At 45.9% G+C, this 24,296-nt stretch overlaps 1 protein-coding gene across 7 annotated transcripts in view; it reads left to right on the top strand.

The window, feature by feature from the left end:
• Positions 1-24,296, top strand: part of ZDHHC1 (zDHHC palmitoyltransferase 1) — a 61,101-nt gene that overhangs the window by 27,574 nt on the left and 9,231 nt on the right. For 6 of the 7 annotated variants that reach the window (XM_074968435.1, XM_074968434.1, XM_074968437.1 and 3 more), the window contains exons 3-8: positions 2,186-2,361; positions 4,105-4,206; positions 6,881-7,005; positions 7,572-7,730; positions 14,772-14,884; positions 22,043-22,128. In XM_074968435.1, the coding sequence (XP_074824536.1) occupies positions 2,186-2,361; positions 4,105-4,206; positions 6,881-7,005; positions 7,572-7,730; positions 14,772-14,884; positions 22,043-22,128 (761 nt within the window). The remainder of the gene's footprint in view (positions 1-2,185; positions 2,362-4,104; positions 4,207-6,880; positions 7,006-7,571; positions 7,731-14,771; positions 14,885-22,042; positions 22,129-24,296) is intronic. The other variant, XM_074968438.1, reaches the window with a different exon arrangement.

Genomic DNA, 24,296 nt, shown 5'->3' with positions numbered 1-24,296 from the left:
CACAACCCTGGGTTTAGCAGGCCAATGCTCAAACCACTGAGCTATCGGAATACCTTTCCCAGGCCCGAAGAAGAGCTCTGTGTAGCTTGAAAGCTTGTCTCTCTCATCAACAGAAGTTGGTCAAATAAAAGATATTACCTCATCCACCTTGTCTCTCTAATATCCTGGGACCAACGTGGCTACAACTATACTGCATAAAATAATTTGCAGACATTCTAGATCTGATGAAGAAGAGCAGTATTTACTTAATCAGCACTCACAATAACTCCCTCCCCATAATAAGACCCATCTCCTTTGAGAATTGATATAGCCAGTACTCTAGTGGAGATCTGGAGACAATAACTGCAGAACGGAAAGTTACTTTCTAGGAACTGTGGCTCTTCAAGTAGATAATCTGTATAGATCCCAACTTCCCCAATCTTTTGTAGTAATTCTGAATAAGCAAAAGGAACTGGCGGCATCAGAGTCACAGTTCTTTTATTTAATTTCATTCTGAAAGTTTGGTTCTGTGAGGGAGCATACATGTGACCCTAATTGGTCATTCCTATTCTGATGGTTTTGGTATAGATGTCGAAGGAATGCATGGACTCAGAAGTGTGGACGTGGGTGGACAATCCTGTGACATTGCACCCCATATTCTTCATAGTGATATTATTATATGATTATAGCATAATTATGATGTATTTTATGCAAGATAAGTCATGTGAAGTGTCATTGAAAAAGTTATGATTTGCTGAATATGATTGACCTATTCGTATGCATGTGTCATTTTTGTATGTGAAGTTATAAATACTGACTATGTATCTGTACTTCAAATGTAGTTACACCTGGGTAATGCCCACTAGACAAGATGCTTTCAGTCTAAATTGTGGGTGGGGAAGGGCCTATTCAGGACAATGGGCCATTAGGAAAAACAATAGGCCTTGGGAGAAGCTTATCCCCCACCTAGTGAGCCTTCCGGAGAATACTTCAGACAGCCTCTAAGTAATGGCTGCCATCACTCTATAAGGACATGTGACCAGGCCGCATGATTCTGGACTCCATCTTGGTATGTCAGTATTTTTCCACAAACTGGTTTGGGAACCAAGCTTTGAAACCAAGGGTTCCCGCCATATGCTAAAGCTATATAAGGCAGGGAGTGACATCTTCTGGGGTTCTTCACTTCCCACCCAAGAAGACTACTGTAAACCTGAGGAACAAACACTGAACTGGGGGAAGTGCTGGATCCAGCCTAAAGGGATTTCTAGCCTGTGTATGAAAGACCTGGGGCTTCCAAGGTGTAAAGCAAGTGCAGCTTGCCCCTTAAGAATCTGCAGCCTGCTTGTATAATTTCTCAGAGTGAGAATCTGCTAATTCATATCTAATCTATTTAGTATATTTAGCTTAGGTTGTGTTTTTTTGTTTATTTGCTAGGTAATCGGCTTTTATTTGTTTGCTATCACTTATAATCACTTAAAATCTATCTTTTGTAGTTAATAAACTTGTTTTTGTTTTAATCTAAATCAGTGAGCTTTGACTGGAGTGCTTGGGGAAAATCTCTGCTTGGTTACCACAAGTGTGCATTGTTCTCTTCACATTTAGGGAGAGGCGGACTGGGTATTAAACACATATACTGGCCAGATTTGACCAGGGCAGGATGGTACTGCTCTGGGGTCCTAGGCTGGGAAACTGATGGTTAGAGAGCCTGCATGTAACTGCAGCTGGGCGTGTCCCTTCCTGTGTGGATGCTGGTGAAAGGGCAGGCTAGAGGGCTTTGCAGCTTGTCACAACAGCACAGTGTGAGAGGGAGCCCAGGCTGGTGGGTCAGAGGGCTCAGTGGTACCCCAGCTTCAGGTGGCACCCTGGGGGGAACCTGTTGAAAATCCACTCAAAGAAGGATAGCTACTGGCAAGAAAAATTAAGTTTCTTGAAATCTCTGTAACAGAAAGGTAATAGTACTCCCTCACAAGATCACAGGAAGCATTGTTCCTTCAGACCTAGCTAAGTTTGCCTGGAGAAAGACTTATTGGGGGTGAGATAGGCAACTCTCAGTCTTAATGAGGAGCAGATTTTTGAGTGATACTGTGATCAGCTGCATGAGACTTTCTAATTGTAGACCATAAATTTCTTGCTTGTTTGGACTTAGTTTGTTGATGATAAGCATGAGAGTTAATCTTCTGAGCCATTCCTTAACGATGTACTTCAGTGTCCAGGAGTGTTTTTTATCTGCCACCTAGTGGTTCATTTCACTGCAGTCTCCATTGATCCAGCTGACGCCAATGTGCGAGAGAATAAGTACCTAGGGCAGCTGGCCACTTTCAGCCGTAACCAACATGCTCATGTCATCGAAAACCGTCACTGCCATGTCTGTGATGTGGATGTGTAAGTACCACCCAGAAACACCCCCCCTTCTTTTTTTCTTTCTTCTTCATCAGAGTTAGAAGATGGGATGGGATGGGTACCCTAAAGTCTTTAGGGATGTGACTTTGGGATAGCAAACTGAGCATAATGTGCTCATCTCCAAACTCATGACCATAAAGACTTCTGAGCTCTCCACCATGTGTATCTGTGTCTCTACTGTATTTTCAATTGAGCTCCTGTTTTGGGGGAGAGATTGTATTGGGTTTAGTTCTGTGTTACTTGAATCCCAGATTTCAGAGTGGTAGCCGTGTTAGTCTGTATCAGGAAAAACAACGAGGAGTCAACATGTAATTCCCTGGCCTGTTATACAGGAGGTCAAATTAGATGTGGTATCTTCTGGCCTTGGAATCTATGATTCTTTGAATTTCTTTGCGTTTGGATTCTGGGCACGTACCAATTTGAAGATAGATATATTTAGCTTGGGAGACATTACGCTTAACATGTGGTAGCAGAATTTGTAAAGAGATTCACAGATTGAAAGCATTTTAGTGGACATTTCCAGATTAGAAATCTCTAAACTTGGGAAAAAGGCCTCAGAAACTCAGAAAAGGCAAATTTGGGAATATTTAGCATCATGGTTTGAGAGAGGCTCGTCCCCATGGGATTATGTGTCTGATGCAATGCGGCATTGATGTCAACTGAAGTCTTTCTGACTTCACTGGGCTATAGGAGAAGAGCTGTCAGATCACTATATTATCAGTTTAGTACTGAATATATCATATTTGTAAAGGTGGCTGTGTCTTGGAGGTTATGATTCTTATCATTCCTATAGTGTGCCTAGAGGTCCCCTGGGGGATCAGGGCCCCATTGTGCTAGATACCTTGCCAACGCACAATAAAGAGTTCCTTGCCTTAAACAGCTTGCAGTCTTGATTAATGATGATACAAGAGGTGGAGAAAACAAACAAGCAGGTCGGGATGGGGGAGAGGAGGGATGTGGTAGCAACAGCAGGAGCACATTTTCATGTAGACTAGCAGTATGCACAGTGTAGCTTGTTACTTGCATATGTGCTGTCTACTGGAAACACTAGGTAGGAATTGTGGTAAAACTGAATTTTATGGAGGGATTTGAAGGAGAAAAATATGGTAGGCTTTTCTTTTGTAAATATTGTGACGAGTGGGCATAGTTTATCAAGGGTGTAGTTTATCAAGGCTCCATAAGTTTTTGCTTGATTATTTCATTGTATCTGTATCTGGGAGAACTTCGGGTGATGGCAGATGGTGAAGGAAAAGATTGGCATATCAGAATGAATCAAAGAGGGGTGTTTGCTTTGCTTGATTGTATTTGCTCACATCAAGAGCAATACTAATTCCATGCTGTATATGGTGGCTGATGACAAAGGATAGAGGCCAGAATGGTCCAACTCAGTGAGCCCCAAGGTGCAGTGTAGGGCAAAGTAAGTGAAGGAGCTGAAGGGTCTGCAGACAGAGCAGATTGCAAGTAATAGGAATTGAGAAGGGGAGGAGGACATGTCCAGTGGAATCTAAGGGGCTCTAACAGGTGCATTGTTTGAAAAGCTCATTTATTCAATGAGAGAAAAGTGAATAAAGGGTGTTTAAGTGTTTCTGATCTAGTTAGTTTTCTCATTGTGGACCAGCCCTTCTCTGAATATTTGTTTCACAAGAAAGATCTCTAACCGGAGGAAGATGAGTTACTGTTGCTATTCTGGTTTTATCTGCATTAACATGATCCTTTCTTTGGCAGAAGCTCCAGGTCGAAACACTGTGGAACCTGCAACAAGTGTGTATGTGGCTTTGATCATCATTGCAAATGGCTCAATAACTGCGTGGGGGAGAGGAACTACTGGTAAGGGTTTGGCACTCTGACATGAGGGCAAAGCCATCCAGGAAATGCTAGTACAGGACTTCTCAGCCTTTCTCGCATCGTGGCCCAATTTATATTCAGCTGCTCAAAACCACCCTATGCTGAGATTGCAGGTTCCTTTGAACTGATTCTCATTGCATGTTGGAGGACCACAAGAATTGGTGCAGCGGTTTACAGATTATTGCTGGCAAGGAACCAAATAAATTTGATTAATCCAGAAACCAGAGAAATTGAAAATGGGAGCAGGCTTGTGACACCCAGACAACTGGAGTGGATTGTGATGTTCAGGCTGAGAATCGTTGCTGGTGCCCTAAACTTGGGTGAGAGGGTTGTAAAAGGGCTTCATTAGTACATCTGTTCAAGACCACTGCTCCATGTTTAAACGTCTTGTAAGTAACTTATCCCCATGCGATAGTGCCACAGCTGGGATCAGCAGAGGTCCTTGAGAGTGATCACCTCTTTATTAGAGGGAAGGAGCTGCTGGCATGGTCTTACCCTTTCCCTAAGATCCAAAATAGCCAGGTGTGTTGCAAAGCCCATCTGATTGAGTGAACATTATGCCAGGACTGAGACAGGTGGGATGTGTCTGGTGAGAAAGTGCAGTGGAGATTTAGTGGGAGATTTTCCAAGGCACAAATGGGCATTAGGCGCCTAACTCTCATTGACTTTCAGTAGGAGGTGGGTACCTATCTGCTCTTTGTGTCTTTAAAAATCTCCCTCTCAAGTGGTAGGGTCACAAGAGTGGCGATCAGATGATGTGTGATAGGGATGGGGAAAAAAGAACTGCTGTTTTGGATGATTTGTGGTTTGTATCTTTTGCACTCCTGTAATTTTAAATGAATGTCTAGGGTGCTTTACCCTGGGGGCTGTTTCACGTGACACATCTTTCAGACCAAAAGCTAAATAATAAATATTTTCATAATTGCTTCTGTCTGTAGTGTTAAGAAATATTTATTGGAAGTTGTACAGGTATCCCTAAAAGTTCTGAGGTGTAGAGTGGTTAGAGGACCGCAGTCAGCTTGTTTCGGGGTTGGTATGGTGGTTATTCTAGGACCCCTGTCCTTCCAGCAATCTATCTGTCTAGGGAAGTGGTATCCAAGTTTTCCAGACAGAGCACTGAATGTATTATTTCAAAAAGGCTAAGGCAAGGCACCACAATCAATGTTTTGGGGCAGATTCTCTATCCCATTCTTCTCCCTTTGTGCTGTAGAACAAAGAGAGTACAAACTATGCACAGATCTCCTGAGATTTTCTGTGGGGTGTCTCCAATGGGCATACAGCTGGCCAAGCTGGCTCCTATCCCTCCATCCCCACAGCTCCTGGTGCAAATGGTGGGATGGGCAGTAACTGGTCCACATTCTGCTCTGGTTATCCTCAGCTTATATACTTTCTTTATGGGACTGTTGGGAGCTGGCATGAGTTAGGCCAATTCAGGGTCTGCTCTAACCTGTGCTGGGCTGAGGCAGAGAATCAGGGAGCCATAACTGGTGATTGTTTCTTGGCTTCTCCTTTCCTTCACTCCTGGGTTGCACCGGGTGGTTGTGTGGGGGAGGGCGGCCATCCTGTGCTAGGTGCAGGAAATGGAACAGCGAGAGCTATTCTCCTTCCTCTCCTGTGAAGCAGTAGATAGGGAGTAGTAGGTGCCCAGGGAAAGAAGAGCAGCTGCTCAGAGCTGCTCCTAGGACCACAAGGAGAGCAGGGGCAAGTGTTGTCCCCTACTGCCTCCTATTGCCTCCTTTCAGCAAGTTCTTGTGTAGGGAGCTCATTTTCCACTCATAATCAAATACACACTCTTTTTCTTACCACACCTGCTCTAAAGGGCCACAATTTTGAGTCCCCAGTACAACATATTGGATACACCACTGGTCTAGATGGTTATCTATAGGGCCCTACCAAATTCATGGTCCATTTTGATCAATTTCACGGTCAGAGGGTTTTGAAATTGGTCAATTTCATGTTTTCAGATGTTTATATCTGAAATTTCAGGGTGTTGTAACCATGGGGGTCCCAACCCAAAAGGCACCTGGAAGTAGGTCTGATCTCTCCCCCTCCGTCCTCCCAACAGCCCTGCAGGGGAAAGACAAATCCTGTCCCTCTCCAGCCTGGCAGGGACTTGCAGCTAGGAGCCCCCAGGCTGGGACACTCTCAGCAGCAGAGGGAGATCGGACCCACCTCCACAAGCCTCCTCCAGATGCAGGAACCTCTGGGGCTGCTGCCCAGCACTGGAGCTTCCTGCAGCAGGAGGAGGTGCTCGGAGGTGAATCTGATCTCCCCCCGAGAGCTAACCTGCAGGGGATGAACAAGTCCTGTCCCTCCCCAGGCTGGCAGGGACTTGCAGCTAGGAGCCCCCTGGCTGGGGCGCTCCCAGTAGCAAGGGGGAGATCAGATTTCATGGGGAAGGGCTAATTCACAGTCCATGACATGTTTTTCATGGCTGTGAAATGGGCAGGGTCCTATCTAGTAGCCATAACTGAGGTATCTGCACACCACTAAAATTATGGTGTGTATACAAAGCTGTTTTACTGTCTCTGTCTTTTCCTTCCACTCAGTAGAGGCTGGGCTTTATTTATTTATTTGTATTTATATGGTGTTACTGAAGGAGTGGGTTTTGCATTTTGCTCTGAAGATGCTGAGGTCTGTTATGCTTCCTTGGCAGGCTCTTTCTGAACAGCGTGGTATCTGCCATCCTGGGCCTCGTCCTCCTGTTGCTCATTGCATTCTATGTCTTTGTGGAGTTCTTCATTAACCCCATGATGCTGCGCACCAACCAGCACTTGGAAGGTATCTGGCCACACTCTGGATGAGAGTTGCTTCTGATCCATGCAGCAGCCAAAATGTTCACTGGGCTTGGACTCCTCTGGGCCCTTACGTGCAAGAGGAGCCTCCAGCTCTCTACCCTGCCTCAAACTATTATGCGACTGTAACCATCTCTGTGACCCAAATGGTTCCCTCCAGAGCCCAATGACTTTGCTCTCCAAGGGGGTTCTTAGGCAGCCTGAAAGATCCAGAAGCACTCTGGGGCTTCCGGACAGCAGATCGGGCCTATAGCTAGCTTTTTATCGGAATTACAATATTTCCAGCTATGAGGTTTTATCAGTGAGAGGTGTTTAAAGTCTGGACAATCTTCCCCCCCACCCAGTTCCTTTGTTTTCATTCCTTTACCTTCTACTCCCCGTCTTAGTTCTCTGGCCCAGTCACCTTCTCCCTGCACCTCTTAACTCCTTACTTTCTGGCCTCACCACTTCTCCGCCCTACATCTGTCCCCACCACTGAAACTTGCTCACTCTTGCTTCCTGATGTGTGCTATTGCTGTGCTTTCATTCCATTGTTGTGTTTCTCTTTTTCAGTATTAAAGAACGACACGGACATCTGGTTTGTGTTTCTACCTGCAGCTCCCATCGAGACCCAAGCTCCTGCCATTTTGGTCTTAGCTGGGATTCTCATTCTTCTGGGCCTGCTGACTGTGATCCTGTTAGGGCACCTGCTGATCTTTCACATCTATCTTAGTAGGTATTGAAGTCTGGTCGCACTGCATTGTCCACTTGATTCTCTCTTCACTTCATGACATACGCTCATTGGGCTTTCACCCGTATCACACACGCAAACTGTGCAAGAGCACCAATGAAAGCACAGAAGTTTTGTCCCACACCTTGGCATTCCTGCCTCTCTCCTGAGCTTGTGGTTTTGCTCTGCCTTCTGTAGGATGAATAGAAGAAATCTTTGTCTCTTGCTCATTTTTCCTGAAATGGTCTCTAACTTAAGTAAGATTCTTTTGGTGCAGTTCAGAATCTAGCAGGGAGAAAAGGGGGCTTGGTTTGTGATGAGACAGAACAACACAGTATCTATTGGTCCCTCCGGCCTGCAGGTCTGTAAACTAATATTTCATGATGTCTCTAAGACTGAAATTAGTCTTGGAGTTCTTCAGTTGTAGAACAACTCTTTACAGCTCAGAGCCTTTGGCTGAGGTATGCTAAGCCTCAGCTGTGCCTAAATTCTCTCTAGGAATCATCACTGGTCCATCTTTCTTGGGGTGGATGGGGAGCTGCCCATTGTACCTCTCCAAAAGGAGGGAAAGAAGCCACTAATGAATAAACTCCCGCCTCCTCCAGGTCCCCCCCAGCAGGTGAGCAGCACTTGCGGTTAATGGTATCAGAGGCTGCTGATAGATCTAATAAAATCAGCATGGACACCTGACTTGTCTATCACAAGGAGATCACTAACCAAGGATACTGATGCTCTCTCATTGCTCCACCCTGAATTCAGCTGAATTCAGAGTTACCCTTCTGCAACCATTTCAATAACCTCCGGAACCACCCCATGAAAAAGATGTAAGGCAGGGCAGTAGCCGCTAAGTCCTTAGTTCAAGTGATGGCTTCTGGAATTTAAAGCCGAAAGGAGGCAATAAACTCTCTAACTAACCTCTTAACGTATTGGAGTCTCTTGGTTAATATAATAACACAGGGCTTTTATTTCAATAAAAATAACTGTACAACTCCTTTTGCATTAGGAAGCTCTACTTCTTGGTTGCGGTCTCCTGATAAGCATTGTGAAAATTGCACTGCATTTGCCCAAAGTGAGATTTGGAGGAGGATGTAGATGGACGCACAGTGGAGGGGCTGCTTACAGTCTCTCCCACCTTCTGCCTCATCCAGGAGGCACATTCACATTTAAAAGTATAGATGGCATTGAAAACCTCTCTGAGTACCCTTTTATCAGTCTTCACCAGCAATGAAGCTGACAACTCCCAGCTGGCTTTCACCAGTCATGAGCAGACAGATCTATCTTGAAAGTTGCCGTTGTCAGTGGTAACAGAGTGGAAGGCAAGTTGAGTGTACCAGTGCTGGAATAATGATAACATCTGGAAAATGAAAGGGCCATTTTAGTGATATAGAAAAGACTAAAAACAAAATAAATGCGGTGGCTGTATCCGAAAAAGTTCACTATGGCTAGAATCTAGTTAAGTGCAGATCTAATGCAAGCTATGTGGTTACTGTATTGATGCACAGTTTCCACGAGATGGTGCTGTTTCATTGGGATTAGGCTCATGGAATCATAGATTTATAGGGTTAGAAGGGACCGCAAGCCTCAACTAGTCCAGGGGTCTCAAACTCAAATGACCACAAGGGCCACATGAGGACTAGTGTATTGGCCCGAGGGCCGCATCACTGACACCCCCACCCCTCGCTGCCCCTGGACCCGCCTCCGCTCCACCCCTTCCATGAGGCCCTGCCCCTCCCTGCCCCCATTCCAACCCCTTCCCCAAAGTCCCCACCCCAACTCCAGCCCCTCCCCGCCCCCAGGGGGTTGCAGGAGGGGTGCGGGGTGTGGCGGGGGCTAATGGCAGGGAGTTGAGGTGCAGGAGATGTGCGGGGTGCGGCAGGAGGCTCAGGACAGGGAGTTGGGGTGTGGGGTGCAGGAGGGGTATGGCAGGGGGTTGGGGTGCAAGGTGCGGCGGGGGCTCAGGGCAGGGGGTTGGGGACCAGGAGGGGTGTGCGGTGCGGCAGGGGGCTCAGGCCAGGGGGTTGAGGTGTGGGGTGCAGGAGGGATTCGGGGTGTGGACTCTGGCCCAGCGCTGCTTACCTAGAGCGGCTCCAGGGTGGCAGCAGCGTGCACCGGGGCCAGGGCAGGCTCCCTGCCTGCCTGCCCTGGCCCCGGCCCCGCTCCACTCCGGGAAGCAGCCTGAACCACGTCCCTACGGCCCTGTGGGGGTGGGGGGCGGAGAGCTCTGTGTGTTGTTCTTGCCGCTCCTCCAGGTACCTCCCCCGAAGCTCCCATTGACCGTGGTTCCCCGTTCCCAGCCAATGGGAGCTGTGGGGGGTGGTGCCTGGAGGCGAAAGCAACACACGGAGCCCTCTTCTCCACCTCTGGCCTCAGGTACTTGCTGCCAGCTGTTTCAGGGAGTGGCGCGGGGCTCGCGGCTCCACAGGGGGTAGGCCTGCGGGCTCTAGTTTTCCCACCCCTGGCCTTCACGGGGGGTGGGCGTGGGGAGCTTGGCGGGCTGCAGGAAATATGTGGCCCGTGGGCCGCGTGTTTGAGACCCCTACTCTAGTCCAACCCCCTGCCAAGATGTAGGATTTGTTGTGTCTAAACCATCCAAGACAGATGGCTATCCAGACGCCTTTTGAAAACCTCCAGTGAAGGAGCTTCCACAACCTCCCTCGGCGTCTGTTCCATTGTCTTACTGTTCTTCCAGTTAGGAATTTTTTCCTGAGATTTAATCTAAATTTGCTGTGCTGTAGTTTGAACCCATTGCCTCTTGTCCTGCTCTCTGTGGCAAGAGAGGACAACTTTTCTCCATCTTTTTTATGGCAGCCTTTCAGGTATTTGAAGACCACTATCATATCCCCCTTAATCACCTCTTTTCCAAATTAAACATACCCAGTTCCTTCAGCCTTTGCTCATATGGCTTGCATTCCATCCCTTTCGTTATCTTTGTCGCTTGCCTCTGGATCCTTTCCACTTTCTCTACAGCCTTTCTATACATTGGTGACCAAGGTTGGACACAGTACTCCAGCTGAGGCCTAATCAGCGCCGAGTAGAGCCATACTATCACTTCCCGTGACTTGCATGCTATGTCTCTGTTAATGCAACCCAAAATTGCATTTTCTTTTTTTGCAACAGCATCACATCTCTGACTCAGGTTGAGGTTATGATTCACCACAGTTCCCAGATCCTTCTCAGCAGTGCTTCTGCCGAGACAGTTATTCCGCATTCTGTATTTGTGCATTTGGTTTTTCTTTCATAAGGTGCTACACCAGGGGTGGGCAAAGTTTTTGGCCCGAGGGCCACACCTGGGTCTGGAAATTGTATGGCGGGCCATGAATGCTCATGAAACTGGGGGTTGGGATGTGGGAGGGCTCTGTCTCAGGGTGCAGGCTCTGGGGTGGGGCTGGAGATAAGGGGTTGGGGATGCAGGAGAGTCTCTGGGCTGGGGGAGGGTTCGGAGGATGGGAGGGGGATCAGGGCTGGGGCAGGGGTGCGGGAGAGGGTCGGGGGGCGGGATCTGGGTGACACTTGCCTCAAGCAGCTCCCAGAAACAGTGGCATGTTCCCCCCTCTGGCTCCTACACGGAGGTGCGGCCAGGCGGCTCTGTGCGCTGCCTTGTCCACAGGCGCCACCCCTGCAGCTCCCACTGGCTGTGGTTCCCAACCAATGGGAGCTGCAGGGGTGGCGCTTGGGGCGGGGGCAGAATTCGGAGCCCCCTGGCTGCCCCTATGTATAGGAGCCTGAGGGGGGGACATGTCACTGCTTCCGGGAGCCATGTGGAGTGGGGCAAGATCCCGACCCTGCTCCCCGGCTGGAGTGCCAGAACGGGGAAAGCCCCAGACATCACTTCTCGGCGGGAGCTCGAGGGCTTGATTAAAATGTCTGGAGGGCCGGATGTGGCCCCTGGGCCATAGTTTGCCCATCCCTGTGCTACACTTACATTTGTCTTTGTTGAATTTCATTTTGTTGTCGATAGCCCAATTCGCCAATATATCAAGAGCCCTCTGAATTTTAGCTCTCTCCTCCAAAGTGTTGGTAACCCCCCATAGCTTTGTGTTATCTGCAAATTTGATCAGAATGCTCTGTATACCTACATCCAGGTCATTAATAAAGATGGTAACCAATACTGGCCCAGAACAGATCTCTGTGGAACTCCACTTGAGACCTCCCTCCAATCTGATATCATTCCCTTAATAGTTACTCTTTGTTTGCGATTGTTTAACAAATTATGTATCCATTTACTGGTAGTTCTGCCAAGCCTGGATTTCTCCAGTTTACTTATCTGAATGTCATATGGGACTGTGTCAGAAGCGTTGCTGAAATCCAGGTATATTATGTCCACTGCATTTCCCCTATCCACCAACCAGTTACTCTGTCAAAGAAGGACATCAAGCTGGTTTGGCATGATTTATTCTTGGTAAGTCCATTCTGGCTGTAAGGATAACGCCTTCATCCTCCAGGTATTCGCACATTGAATGTTTTATACATTGCTCTAGTCGTTTCTCAGGAATTGAAATCAGGTGGTCTGGTCTACAATTCCCTGGCTCCTCCTTTCCCCCCTTTTTAAAGATGGGCACCACGTTAGCCCTTCTCCGGTCTTCCAAGACCTGTCCTTTCATCCATGAGTTCAAAAATATTGCCAGTGGCTCTGAGATTTCTTCAGCTAATTCCTTCAGTAACCTGGGGTGAATAGCATCAGGCCCTGCTGACTTGAATTCGTTCAAATTGATCAGAAGATCTCAATATGTGTTCTTTGCTTATCCCGATCGGCATCCCTTCCCCTGTATTGTCTGTGGTAACTTCGCTAGTCATCCAATCACATGTTCTTTTTTGTGAGAAGAAGCAAAGTAGGCATTGAGCAGCTCTGCTTTTCTAGCATTTTCCGCTACCAGCTCACCTCTCCAGTGAGCAGCGGATCCACACTGTCCTTAATCTTTCTTTTTTGTCTCACGTATTTGAAGAACCCCTTCTTGTTGTCTCTAACATTCCTTGCCAGCTGTAACTCATTCTTTGCCTTGGCTTTCCTGGTTTTGTCCCTACACACTCATGCTATTCCCATGTATACTACCTTGGTGACATGCCCCTCCTTCCATTCCTTGTATGTATCCTTTTTGGTTTTTAGATAGCATTGGCCTCTTGTGGCTCTTCTTATCTTTCCTCTGCATCGGAATAGCTTGATGTCCTTTTAGGAACTGCCAGCCCCCTCTGACTCCTTTTCTTTCTAACTGGTCTTTCCATGGGACCTTGCCTGCTATTTCTCTGAGTTGGTTGAAATCTGCCTTTCTGAAGTCCAGTGTCCTTGTTTTGCTGTTCTCATGTCCTGCTTTCCTTAGGATCTTAAATTCTATCAGATCGTGATCACTTCCTCCCAAGTTCCTGACCACCTTCACATTCGCAACTAATTCATCCCTTTTGGTCAAAACCAGATTCAGAATGGATGACCCCCACTAGTTGTTTCCTCAACTTTCTGAATCAGGAAGTTGTCCCCTACACATGCTAAGAATTTTCTGGACATAAGTTTTGCTGTAGTAGTTTTCTGACAGATATCAGGGAAGTTAAAATTCCCCATTAAAACTAGCTCAAGTATGTTAGCTAATATTGTTACCTGCTTGTAGAATGACTCATCCACTTCCTCTTCCTGATCTGATGATCTATACTAGACCCACACCATAACATTGCTACTATTCTTTTCCCTTTTTATTCTCACCCAGAGACTTCCAGCAGGTCCGTTGCTCACTTCCTCTTGGGCCTCAGAGCAAGTGTATACATTCTTGACATACAGCACAACACCTCCCCCTTTTACCCCCATATCTGTCCTTTCAGAACAAGCTGTTTCCCTCAATGCTGGTACTCTAATCATGGGAGTTGTCCCAGCAAATCTCTATAATGCCAATTAAGCCATAATTTTCTTCATATACCATGATTTACAATTCATCCTGCTTGTTCCCCATACTCCTTGCATTTGTATACAGACATGGAAGATATTTTGCAGACTGCCCTGTTGCTTTTCTTCTTGCTTTTTTAATGCAATTGTGATTTCTAGTCCCTTCTCCAGAAATTAGTCCCTTCCCCTTGTCTTTATTACTTGATCCTAGATGCATGTTGGCTGGATTTTTGTCATCATCCCCCATAGGACCTAGCTTAAAGCTCTCCTTATTAGGTTAGCCAGATGTCCAAAGATGCTCTTCCCAGTATTTGGTAGATCGAGCCCATTCCAGCATAGCAATCCTCTTTCCTGGAATATCAGATCATTGTTGAAGAAGCCAAAGCCTTCTCACCAACACCACCTGTGTAGCCATGTATTTACTTCCACGATTCAATGGTCCCCGCCCAGGCCTTTTCCTTCAACAGGGAGGATGGACAAGACAATCACTTGCACCCTGAACTCTTTTATCCTTCTTCCCAGAGCCACATAGTCTGCAGTGATCTGCTCAAGGTCATTCTTGGCAGATTGTTGGTACAAAAGATGGACTTTCCTTTGTATGAAGGAGGATTTTAACCTGCTGAATCAATTTTACTCTGCTTTTTTTAGAGGAAGTTTTTGAGCCAAGTTGAGTTTTGTTTTAAAAGCATTTGTGATCCATAAGTGTGAAAGAGATTTTTATTTATTATCCTTATTAATTGTCTTACATTCATACCTAGAAAGACTTCAAAAACTGTGTAGCGTTTTGGGACCTGACGTTAAGGGTCAGGGGAAATACAATTTCCCAAATATTTAAAAGAATAACTCTTGTGACCTGTTTATGGCCAGCTCTAGCAACAGCTGAAGTATATAGCAAGGAATATTCCCTATCTGAGAATTGCTGCCTTTGAGTGTCACAGTGAAAGTTGGTTTAGATTTGGCTGGGTCAGGAGGATTTAAAAAGTCTTACTTTGTGTAAATGAAGTACAGTTTTCACAATGATGGTCGTATTTTTACCAGCTCCTGCTTCCATTCAGAGGGAAAGTAGACTTTGCTGTGTGTGCATCCACACTTAACTAATCAGCCTAGGAATTCTAATGCTCCTAATGAGAAAGCAGACGAGTTCCACACACTGAAATGTCTTTTTGTTTCCTCCCAGTGTGGAACAAACTGACCACCTACGAGTACATTGTGCAGCAGCGTCCCCGACAAGAGATGAAAGAGGTCAACAAACAGCTGGAGTCTTCTCCTCCCCCAGTGAGGCCCACTCAGGTACTGATTGTGCTGTCAGCCTTTCTTTCAGAAAAACCTTTTATTTGCTGCAGAATGTTTTGGTGCATTTCAATGGGAAATCCAGATTGGTCCAGTATCTCTGCTCAGGATGTTAGGCAGGTGCTGAAGGCAGGATTTTTGAGGTACTTTGGTGGAGTTGTGTAGGGCTCCAAACAGGAGTAGCAGTTTATAATTGAGGTGCATTGACAGAGCTGTACAAGGTTCCAGGACTGGACTAGCTCAGAGAAAGCGTCATTTTGGGAATACCAAGTAGCAAGTTGTACCAGCTAGGAAAGAAAAGGAGTGTAAATCATGGAGAGCAGCCAGCCATTCCCTTTAGTCTTAAGTTTAACCCCAGAGTCAAAGGTGAGTTTCAGGGATCTTATCAAAACCTGTGCACTGGTGTGTTATACTCTGTTACTAAAACATGTCTCCATATTTGACAAGTCCTTTTGGGTTATGTTATAAATTGGGAGGTTCCTCGTCATTTCTGTTGCAGGAAGGCAATTCCTTGTTTCTCTTACCTAGTCCCTTACAACTAAATTACCTGTTACTAGAACCGGTTTGTTGTTTTGTAAGAAATGAATTATTTGACTTATCTCCATCCTTAATCCATCTGGCGACATGAAAAATAGTACACGGTGATGTAAATAAAGATGGTATTTTAATGCATTTGAACACGAGGCAGAGCTACAATTGTAGCTTCCGGCGCAGACTTCCAGACATTTGAATGTTTAACTTAACATTGCATTTGTTATTATTTATTATTTGGTAGTGTCTCAAGGCCATAACTGAAATCTGAGCCCCATTTGTGCGAGGCACTGTATAAACAGTGTAATAAGAGACAGATTCTGCCTCAAAGAGCTTAAATAGTCTAAATAGACGAGACAGACAAGGGATGAGTGGAAAGGGATATTAGATAACAAGCAGTGTACACAGTGTGAAGAATGGCAAATATCAGGTTAGTGCCATGATATCTGGGGGGAAGAGGGTAGCTTTGTGAGGAGATTAGCTACCTGAAAGGAATGGGGAGGAGACACTAGGAAATTAAAAAAACCACACCCTGAGCATGCAGTTATGCTGACCTAACCCCTGGTTGTAGACAGCGCTATGTCAACAGGAGGGCTTCTCTTGTCAACCTAGCTACCGCCTCCTGGGGAGGTGGAGCACCTATGCCGATGGGAGAAGCCCTCCTGTCAGCGTAGGTGGCATCTTCACTGATGCACTACAGCAGTGCAGCCGTGCTGTTGCAGCTTTTTAAGTGTGACCTGCCATAGCAACACCACCTCCCCGAGTAGCATTGAGCCACGGTTGATGCAGCATGAATGTAAACACTGCGTTACCTGTGTTGATCCTAACATTCCTCCAGCAGCTTTTCCACAATGCCAGACACTGACTACTTTAGGCATAATTGTGAGCTCCAGTGCCCAGGGGTCACAGAGACCAGAAGGCCACCTGCCCCTTTAAAGCCCTCCGAATTTTTGAAACACCTTATCCTGATTGCTCAGCTTGGCAAACACCTAGCAGCTCTTGTCTGCAGCTGACCATGATGGCTACACACTCCATTCAGGCTCTGAGTTGGAGCAGGCAGGAGGTATTGGATCTCCTGGGTCTGTGGGGAGAAGAGGCTGTGCAGACACAGCTACAGACCAGCCATAGAAACATCAACGTCTATGAGCAGATTGCATGAGGGATGCAGGAGATTTGCACAGATTTTTCTTTGCACTGATTTTGTTACTCAATAAAGTTATATTATTTGGAAAATAATTCATCTTTATTAGTTCACAACATATGCTGCAGAATGCCTAGCAGTTCTGAAAGCACCTACCTACCTGTTACTGTACAGTGTGACACGACTCATAGGGTCAGTGACAAACACAGTGTAATAATCATAAACGTACAGTAAGCACCACCAAATTAATAGCCGCATGGACAATGTTATATTCATACACGTGCACCAAGGACCACATCATTCCTAACAGGCCCCAAAACAGCAGGCTTAGATAGAGAACCGTACATCACTGTGGCTCACTGTTAAAGTGTTTATTCAAAGCCTTCCTGAGTTGTATAGCTCTGTTGAGCTCTTCTAATAGCCTTTGTGTCTGGCTGTTCAAATTCAGCAGACAGATGCTTCGTCCTGCCCACCCTCCGTCCCAGTGGCAACTTTCCCCCTCCTTTGCCTCACAGATATTATGCAGGACACAGCAGGCATCTATATCCATTGGGATGTTTTTGTCACTGAGGTCAGATCTTGTGAGTTAACAATGCCAGAGTCCCTTCAAATGACCAAAGGCACATTCAACTGTCATTCTGCATCTGATGGGCTGGTAGTTAAAGCATTCCTTGATGCTGTCAAGGTGGGTGGTGAGCCGGGGGAGCAAGGGGTAGACTGGGTTGCCCAGAATCACTATTGGTATTTCAGCATTGCCAGTGGCAATCCGTTGGTTGGGAAAGAAAGTCCCTGCTTGCAGCTTTATGAACAGTCCTGTGTTCTTAAAGATGCGAGCATCGTGCATCTTCCCTGACCAGCCCACACTAATATCGGTGAAGCATCCCCGATGATCCACCGATGGTTGCACAACCATAAAAAAGTCGCCCTTTCTGTTGATGTACCCTGTGGCAAGGTGGTCTGATGCCAAAATAGGGATATGTGTGCCATCTATTGCTCCACCACAATTCAGGGACCTCATTGCTGCAAATCCATCCACTATGTCCTGCACGTTGCTGAGAGTCCCAGTTCTGCATAGTAGGAGGCAATTAATGACCCTGACACTTGCATGATACCGGTGTCTGCAGTGGATTTTCTAACTCCAAAATGATTTCCCACTGACTGGTAGCAATCTGACGTTGCAAGTTTCCACAGTGCAAGCACCACTTGCTTCTCTACTGTCAGGGCAGCTCTCAAATTCTACTATCTCTGTGCTGGAGAGCTGGGGAGAGCTTGGCACACGGATCCAGGAATGTGGCCTTGCACATTCAAAAGTTCTGCTCATCATCCCAAGCCTGCATTGCAATGCAACCCCAACAGTCAGTGCTCATTTCTTGGGCCCAGAACCAGCGCTCCACCATCTGCAGCTGCTCCGTGAATGCCACCATCAAGCTTTAATTGAGTCTCGCTATGTCACACCGCAGTCTGTCCTCCAAGAAATCATCATGTTTCCCCTCTGCTTTGGTTATTCGTGTGGTTCTGCAAATACCAGAGGATAGTGCATCCTGTGCTTGCAATGCTCATGACAATAATGCAGAGCTGTACATGCCCCATGCTTCTGTCAGAGATGGTGGGTAGCAAGGAGGATGGCATAGGTTCATGGAATTTTGAAAACAGGTGTGAAAATTATGGGATATAGATGACTATGGAATGGAGACAGTTGCATGCTGGTAAGTTGACCCCTTGCTCACTGTCACCCCTGTGCAGCTCATTTTGGGCCCACAATGCATTGCCAAAACTTCCCTGGATGATGGTGGGTTGCACGCTGGGATACCTACCCATGGTGCACCACACTGCATTGACACAAGCACTCCTGGTGAGTACACACAGCACCAGTGCAAGGAGTCAAGTATGTATGCGCACAAGCAATATACTATGTGCGGTGGCTTTATGCCAATGTAACTTGACATGACAAAAGTTTGTAGTGTAGGCATGGCCTTGGCCTTGGGATGTGCAGTGTAGGCTGTGAAAAGAGTACCCTGGCATTATTCATGTACGGTAGGTTCAGGATATCTGGTTAATTTGAAGCACTGCGCAGTCATTGCGGTAATACTTAATTTATGTTGCTGCAGAGATGGAGGCAAAGTTTTCTGATCACTATGTTCTGGGAGGTGACTTTGGATAATCTAAGGCACAGATTCTTCTGCCCTCCTAGACTGAGGAGACTAAAGAACTGTGTCCCATTACGTGATGCTCTGAGCCAAAGAAGGGATTATGGCTATGTTGTGCAGTATTCCTGATGTAACACAGTGAGAGTTCATCACATTTACTAGCTGTCAAGTCTGCTTCCATTTGTTTTTGCTGGTCAGTCCTTATGCCGTACTCTGTTAGGGTGTCATGTGAGCATTATGGTTCTATGTGATTTACAAGACTAAAATGAATGAAGTGTATTTTAGAAGGCTTTTTTTCCTCTAGGAGGGTGTTGCTCAGAAAATTCCTGAGATGTGTACTTTGTTAACCTTATTGGTGTTGCCAGGCCTGCGTTGCAATTCACTCATGTGTTTGCATTCTGTGGACATGGCAGAGAATGTTTTCCAAGAATGTGTGATGCAACAGATGATCAATGTTCCTCTTGTCTTAATGGGTAGCTTCTTTGTCTGTAGGACAACAGATACTTTGTCTAGTGATGACAGATTATACAGATCAACATGAGTAGAAAACTGAGAGAGCCTTGTCACTGACACATTTCTCATCCAACTCTGTTAAGGGAGAAGATGTCACACTTTGTTACTGAGCAATAACTGTTTGGATAGCAGATCATAGGGTTGAACTCAGCATTGAGAAACCCCTTCTTTGTAAACACTGAGCCCCAATCACTCCCAATAGCTGTGCCCTGTAATGGCCACTGTCTTGCTTGGATCTCTCCAACAGCAGCTCTTTTCAGCCACAAGGTGGTTTTCTTTGAAAAGATCTAAATCTTTCCTGCCACATGTCTGCCTTGGTGTGAGATTGTCTCTTACTGTGGCCTCCCTGTTGCCTCATTTGAAATATACCCTGCTCATATAATGTGAACAGCTAGGTAATTGCACACTCCCAAAGTGGTTTGTTGACTTCAGAAATTTCATAGCTTTAAATCTACTAAACCAATTATTTTCAAACTTGTCTTGATATTTAAGAAAACTGGTTCAATAGTTCTAAAGTTATGAACATTTAAAATTTAAGATAAGAGCATTTTTGAAAATTTGGCAGCTCTGAATGATTCCGTTTTGCTTTCCTTTAATCATGAGGAAAGATGGTACCAGGACTTTAAACATTCAGACCAAGATTTTCAGTGCTTATAGTTTTGGGTGCCCAACTTGAGACTGATTTGCAGAGGCTGGGTGCTCAGAATTTTCTGAAGATCAAGCCCCTTCAAGATTTCCCAAAGTGGGTGTGACAGAATGCACCCCTGTATTCACACCTTACACACTATTATAATAATCTTTGTACAAAGTATGCCTTGTGAGGTATCATTTAAAAACTCATAACTTGCTGGTCAGTATTGTCATGGTGAAGTATATGTAGCAAGATTGTATGTGAAGTTATAAGATCCCCCTGTATGATGTTATTAGCACATCTTCCAAACCCCACAACTCCCAGACAGAAGTTGGCAAACAGGTCTCCCTAAACAAAGGAATGTGGGCTTCCCTTAATTTGCATTTAAGCAGTAAACAGAGTCATCCAGCAGAAAAGGGAATGGAGGAAACAAAAGGAAACCTGCATATGAGCATAGACAGGTGAAAAAACCCAGCAGGGAACTTCCTTCCACACAGACTCTTTGTCTCCTGGTTCTCAGCTGGAAATGTTTTTCAAGAGCGGGACTGAAACTTATAAAAGGAGAGGCAAACACCCCATGACAGCTCTCTTCTCCCTCCCTGTCCATTTCACTCTTTGCACCTGAGAAGACAAAAGAGGCAGCGGTTGAACTTGGGGGGAGGGATCCTACCTAGAGGTTTGGTCAGTAATGCTGTTGGAAGTATGTGGTGAGAAACTTTGCTTTAAATCTAATGTAGTTTGTTAAGTTGGGGAGTAGAAAGCATTTTATCTTTTAGTTTTTTTGTAACCAGTTCTGACTCTTTTGCCTCATTGCTTGTATTCACATAAAATCTCTCTCTTTATAGTTAATAAACTTGCTTTATTGTTTTACTTAATCCAGTGTATTTAAATTAAAGTCTCTGGGTATCTCTATTTAAGGTAATAAGCTGGTGTATATTATTGCTGTAAAGAAATAATAGACTTGATATATTTGGACTGTCCAGGAGAGGGCTGCGCAGTACAAGACATTAATTTTGGGGGGAAAATCCAGGTCTGGCAGTGTGTTGGAGTTGCCCTGAAGAAGTAACCAAGGCTGGTGAGAGCCAGCGTGTAGCATGGCTGGCAGGTTGCAGTTTCACACAGACACTCAGGGTGTGACTTGCATGTTGGAAGGCTGTGAGCGGCCCCGGTTGGACCTACTGCAGCAAGGCATTGTAAGGCACCCAAGGTTGCAGGGCGGGGATGACACAGCCCCTGATTGGTCCGAATTGCACCGTGGTATGTCACAGTGGGCACCCAAAGTCACTATCACTTTTAGCAATCTTGTTTTCATAACTTTAAATCGATCTTAGTGATTTTCATTAAGCTTGTCTTTAAAGTCTCCATGAAACGTACAAGCTAAATCAGGTTTGGAGAAGACTGGTTTGGTAGTTGTTCAGGTTTCAAATCAGTTGGGAAAAGTGTACTGAACTGAGATGTCTCAGCCCAGGCTCTCCTGAACCAAACCTGTCTTCTCTGATGGCTGCCTATCAATCTCAATGCTTTTGTATTCTGGCCATCTCCATTGCATGGTCAGGTTTATTTACTTCTTTATAGGGGTGATGGGTAGGTTGGGGGGCCTTCCCCTCAATCCAGTAATTGGGATTTAAAAGATTTATTAACTTAGCCCTCTTGTATATTGACATCATAATGTCATCTGTAAATTCCAGATCGTATGTTATCTTGGATACATGTACGTCTAGAAAACCATTTGTCCAAAGAAGTAGACTTAACCTTCACTCTTGGGGTTCTGGCCTTTGCACACTTCCCTTTGAAACCTCAGTGTTGAAGTCACAGGAATTTTTGCATTTAATAGTCTAATCACTCTTTTTCTTTAATCCAGCTGTTTGGGTCTGGTGCATATTTTTCCGAGGGACTGTTTTTAAGTCCCAAAGAAGCTGAGGTTTGTGTTCGTTTCTCCATTCTGAGTGGGCTGTAGATCTAGCCTCCGTTGTTTGGTCCCATCAGTATTTCACAGAGCGGGGCCTCAACCTTCTTTTTTTCATCTCATTAAACAATAGCCTCCACTAATGTGTCTCGCTGGCGGGCTGGCTGAGCAGAAAGCCTCCCTTCCGACTTGTGATTAAGGGGAAAACCTGCTTCTTAACCCTGCTGATGTGAGTCCTTCATTCAGGCGCCCAAATAGTTTTGTTAATGTTTATTCTTTTTCTTTTCAGGAGGTGAGTTTTTATGCAGGAAATCTTGGCTACACCAACCCAGAGATACAGGTGGAAGACTCGTCAACAGTAGCATCAGGCAGAGAGTGAGTACAACTAACGCTAGCAGAGGTTTCCTGGAGTGGTGTGTGCTGTGTATGAAATTGACACCAAAGTCACCTCCTGTGACCCCAGTGGGGGTAAAAGTGCATTTGTGTGTTTGAGCATGCCGTGCTTTAACCTCGGTGCCTAAGAGTGTATAAACACCTCCAGAGGTTCTTTAACCTACAAGGAAAACATCTTTTCCAGAACTCTCTAGTGGGACTGTCTTACATTAAAATTACTTATGGGATCTTTGCAGTTGAAAATTCTGCTTGTGGTCTTGAAAAATTCTGTGCAGTACGACTGAAAACCAGAATACTAAGCTTTGTCCTCCACTAGAGGTGTGCACCTGCCTTTGGAGTACATGGGAGCTCCACAGGCATGTCTGAGAACATGACTGGGATTGGAGAGCTTTCAGATAGAAGCAGGAAGCAACTGGGTATCTGAGACTGCCTTACCATGAAAAGGGCTCTGCTGTTCTGAGAGTTTGCTACTCCATTCTCATTAGATTTTTACCTGTCCTTGGGCACCATTTCATGAAACCCCTGCAGTGCAGCGTGTTGACAGAAAACTACCCTGGTTAAGAAGCAGTGGACTTTACTGCCTGGCTGGTTAATATAAACGCATGAGGAAAATACTCTTTACTTCTGCCCTAGGGGTCAACTGACAGAGACGACTTCTTATCCAAGTAGCTTTTATTGAAACTGTAGAGGATTTTATCATAGAATCATAGAAGATTAGGGTTGGAAGAGACCTCAGGAGGTCATCTAGTCCAACCCCCTGCTCAAAGAAGGACCAACACCAACTAAATCATCCCAGCCGGGGCTTTGTCAAGCCGGGCCTTAAAAATCTCCATGGATGGAGATTCCACCACCTCCCTAGGTAACCCATTCCAGTGTTTCACCACCCTCCTAGTGAAATAGTGTTTCCTAATATCCAACCGAGACCTCCCCCACTGCAAGTTGAGACCATTGCTCCTTGTTCTGTCATCTGCCACCCCTGAGAACAGCCGAGCTCCATCCTCGTTGGAACCCCCCTTCAGGTAGTTGAAGGCTGCTATCAAATCCCCCCTCACTCTTCTCTTCTGCAGACTAAACAAGCCCAGTTCCCTCAGCCTCTCCTCGTAAGTCATGTGTCCCAGCCCCTTGATCATTTTCGTTGCCCACTACTGGTCTCTCTCCAATTTGTCCACATCCTTTCTGTAGTGGGGGGCCCAAAACTGGACGCAGTATTCCAGATGTGGCCTCACCAGTGCCGAATAGAGGGGAATAATTACTTCCCTCGATCTGCTGGCAATGCTCCTAGTAATGCAGCCCAATATGCCATTAGCCTTCTTGGCAATGAGGGCACACTGCTGACTCATATCCAGCTTCTCATCCACAGTAATCCCAAGGTTCTTTTCTGCAGAACTGCTGCCGAGCCATTCAGTCCCTAGTCTGTAGCGGTGCATGGCATTCTTCCATCCTAAGTGCAGGACTCTGCACTTGTCCGTGTTGAACCTCATCAGATTTCTTTTGGCCCAATCCTCCAATTTGTCTAGGTCACTCTGGACCCTATCCCTACCCTCCAGTGTATCTACCTCTCTCCCCAGCCTAGTGTCATCTGCGAACTTGCTGAGGGTGCAATCCATCCCATCATCCAGATCATTAATAAAGATGTTGAACAAAACTGAGCCCATGACCAAACCCTGGGGCACTCCGCTTGATACCAGCTGCCAACTAGACATCAAGCCATTGATCACTACCCGTTGAGCCTGACAATCTAGCCAGCCTTCTATCCACCTTATAGTCCATTCATCCTATCCATGCTTTTTTAACTTGCTGGCAAGAATACTGTGGGAGACCATATCAAAAGCTTTGCTAAAGTCAAGATATATCACGTCCACTGCTTTCCCCATATCCACAGTGCCAGTTATCTCATCATAGAAGGCAATCAGGTTGGTCAGGCATGACTTCCCCTTGGTGAATCCATGTTGACTGTTCCTGATTACCTTCCTCACCTCCAAGTGCTTCAAAATGGTTTCCTTGAGGACCTGCTTCATGATTTTTCCAGGGTCTGAGGTGAGGCTGACCAGTCTGTAGTTCCCCGGGTTCTTCTTCTTCCCTTTTTTAAAGATGGGCACTATAATTGCCTTTTTCCAGTCGTCCAGGACCTCCCCCGATCGGCACGAGTT

The sequence above is a fragment of the Natator depressus genome, chromosome 12, assembly GCF_965152275.1.
Source record: "Natator depressus isolate rNatDep1 chromosome 12, rNatDep2.hap1, whole genome shotgun sequence".
NCBI lineage: Eukaryota > Metazoa > Chordata > Testudines > Cheloniidae > Natator > Natator depressus.
This window is presented reverse-complemented; position numbering and strand designations above follow the sequence as displayed.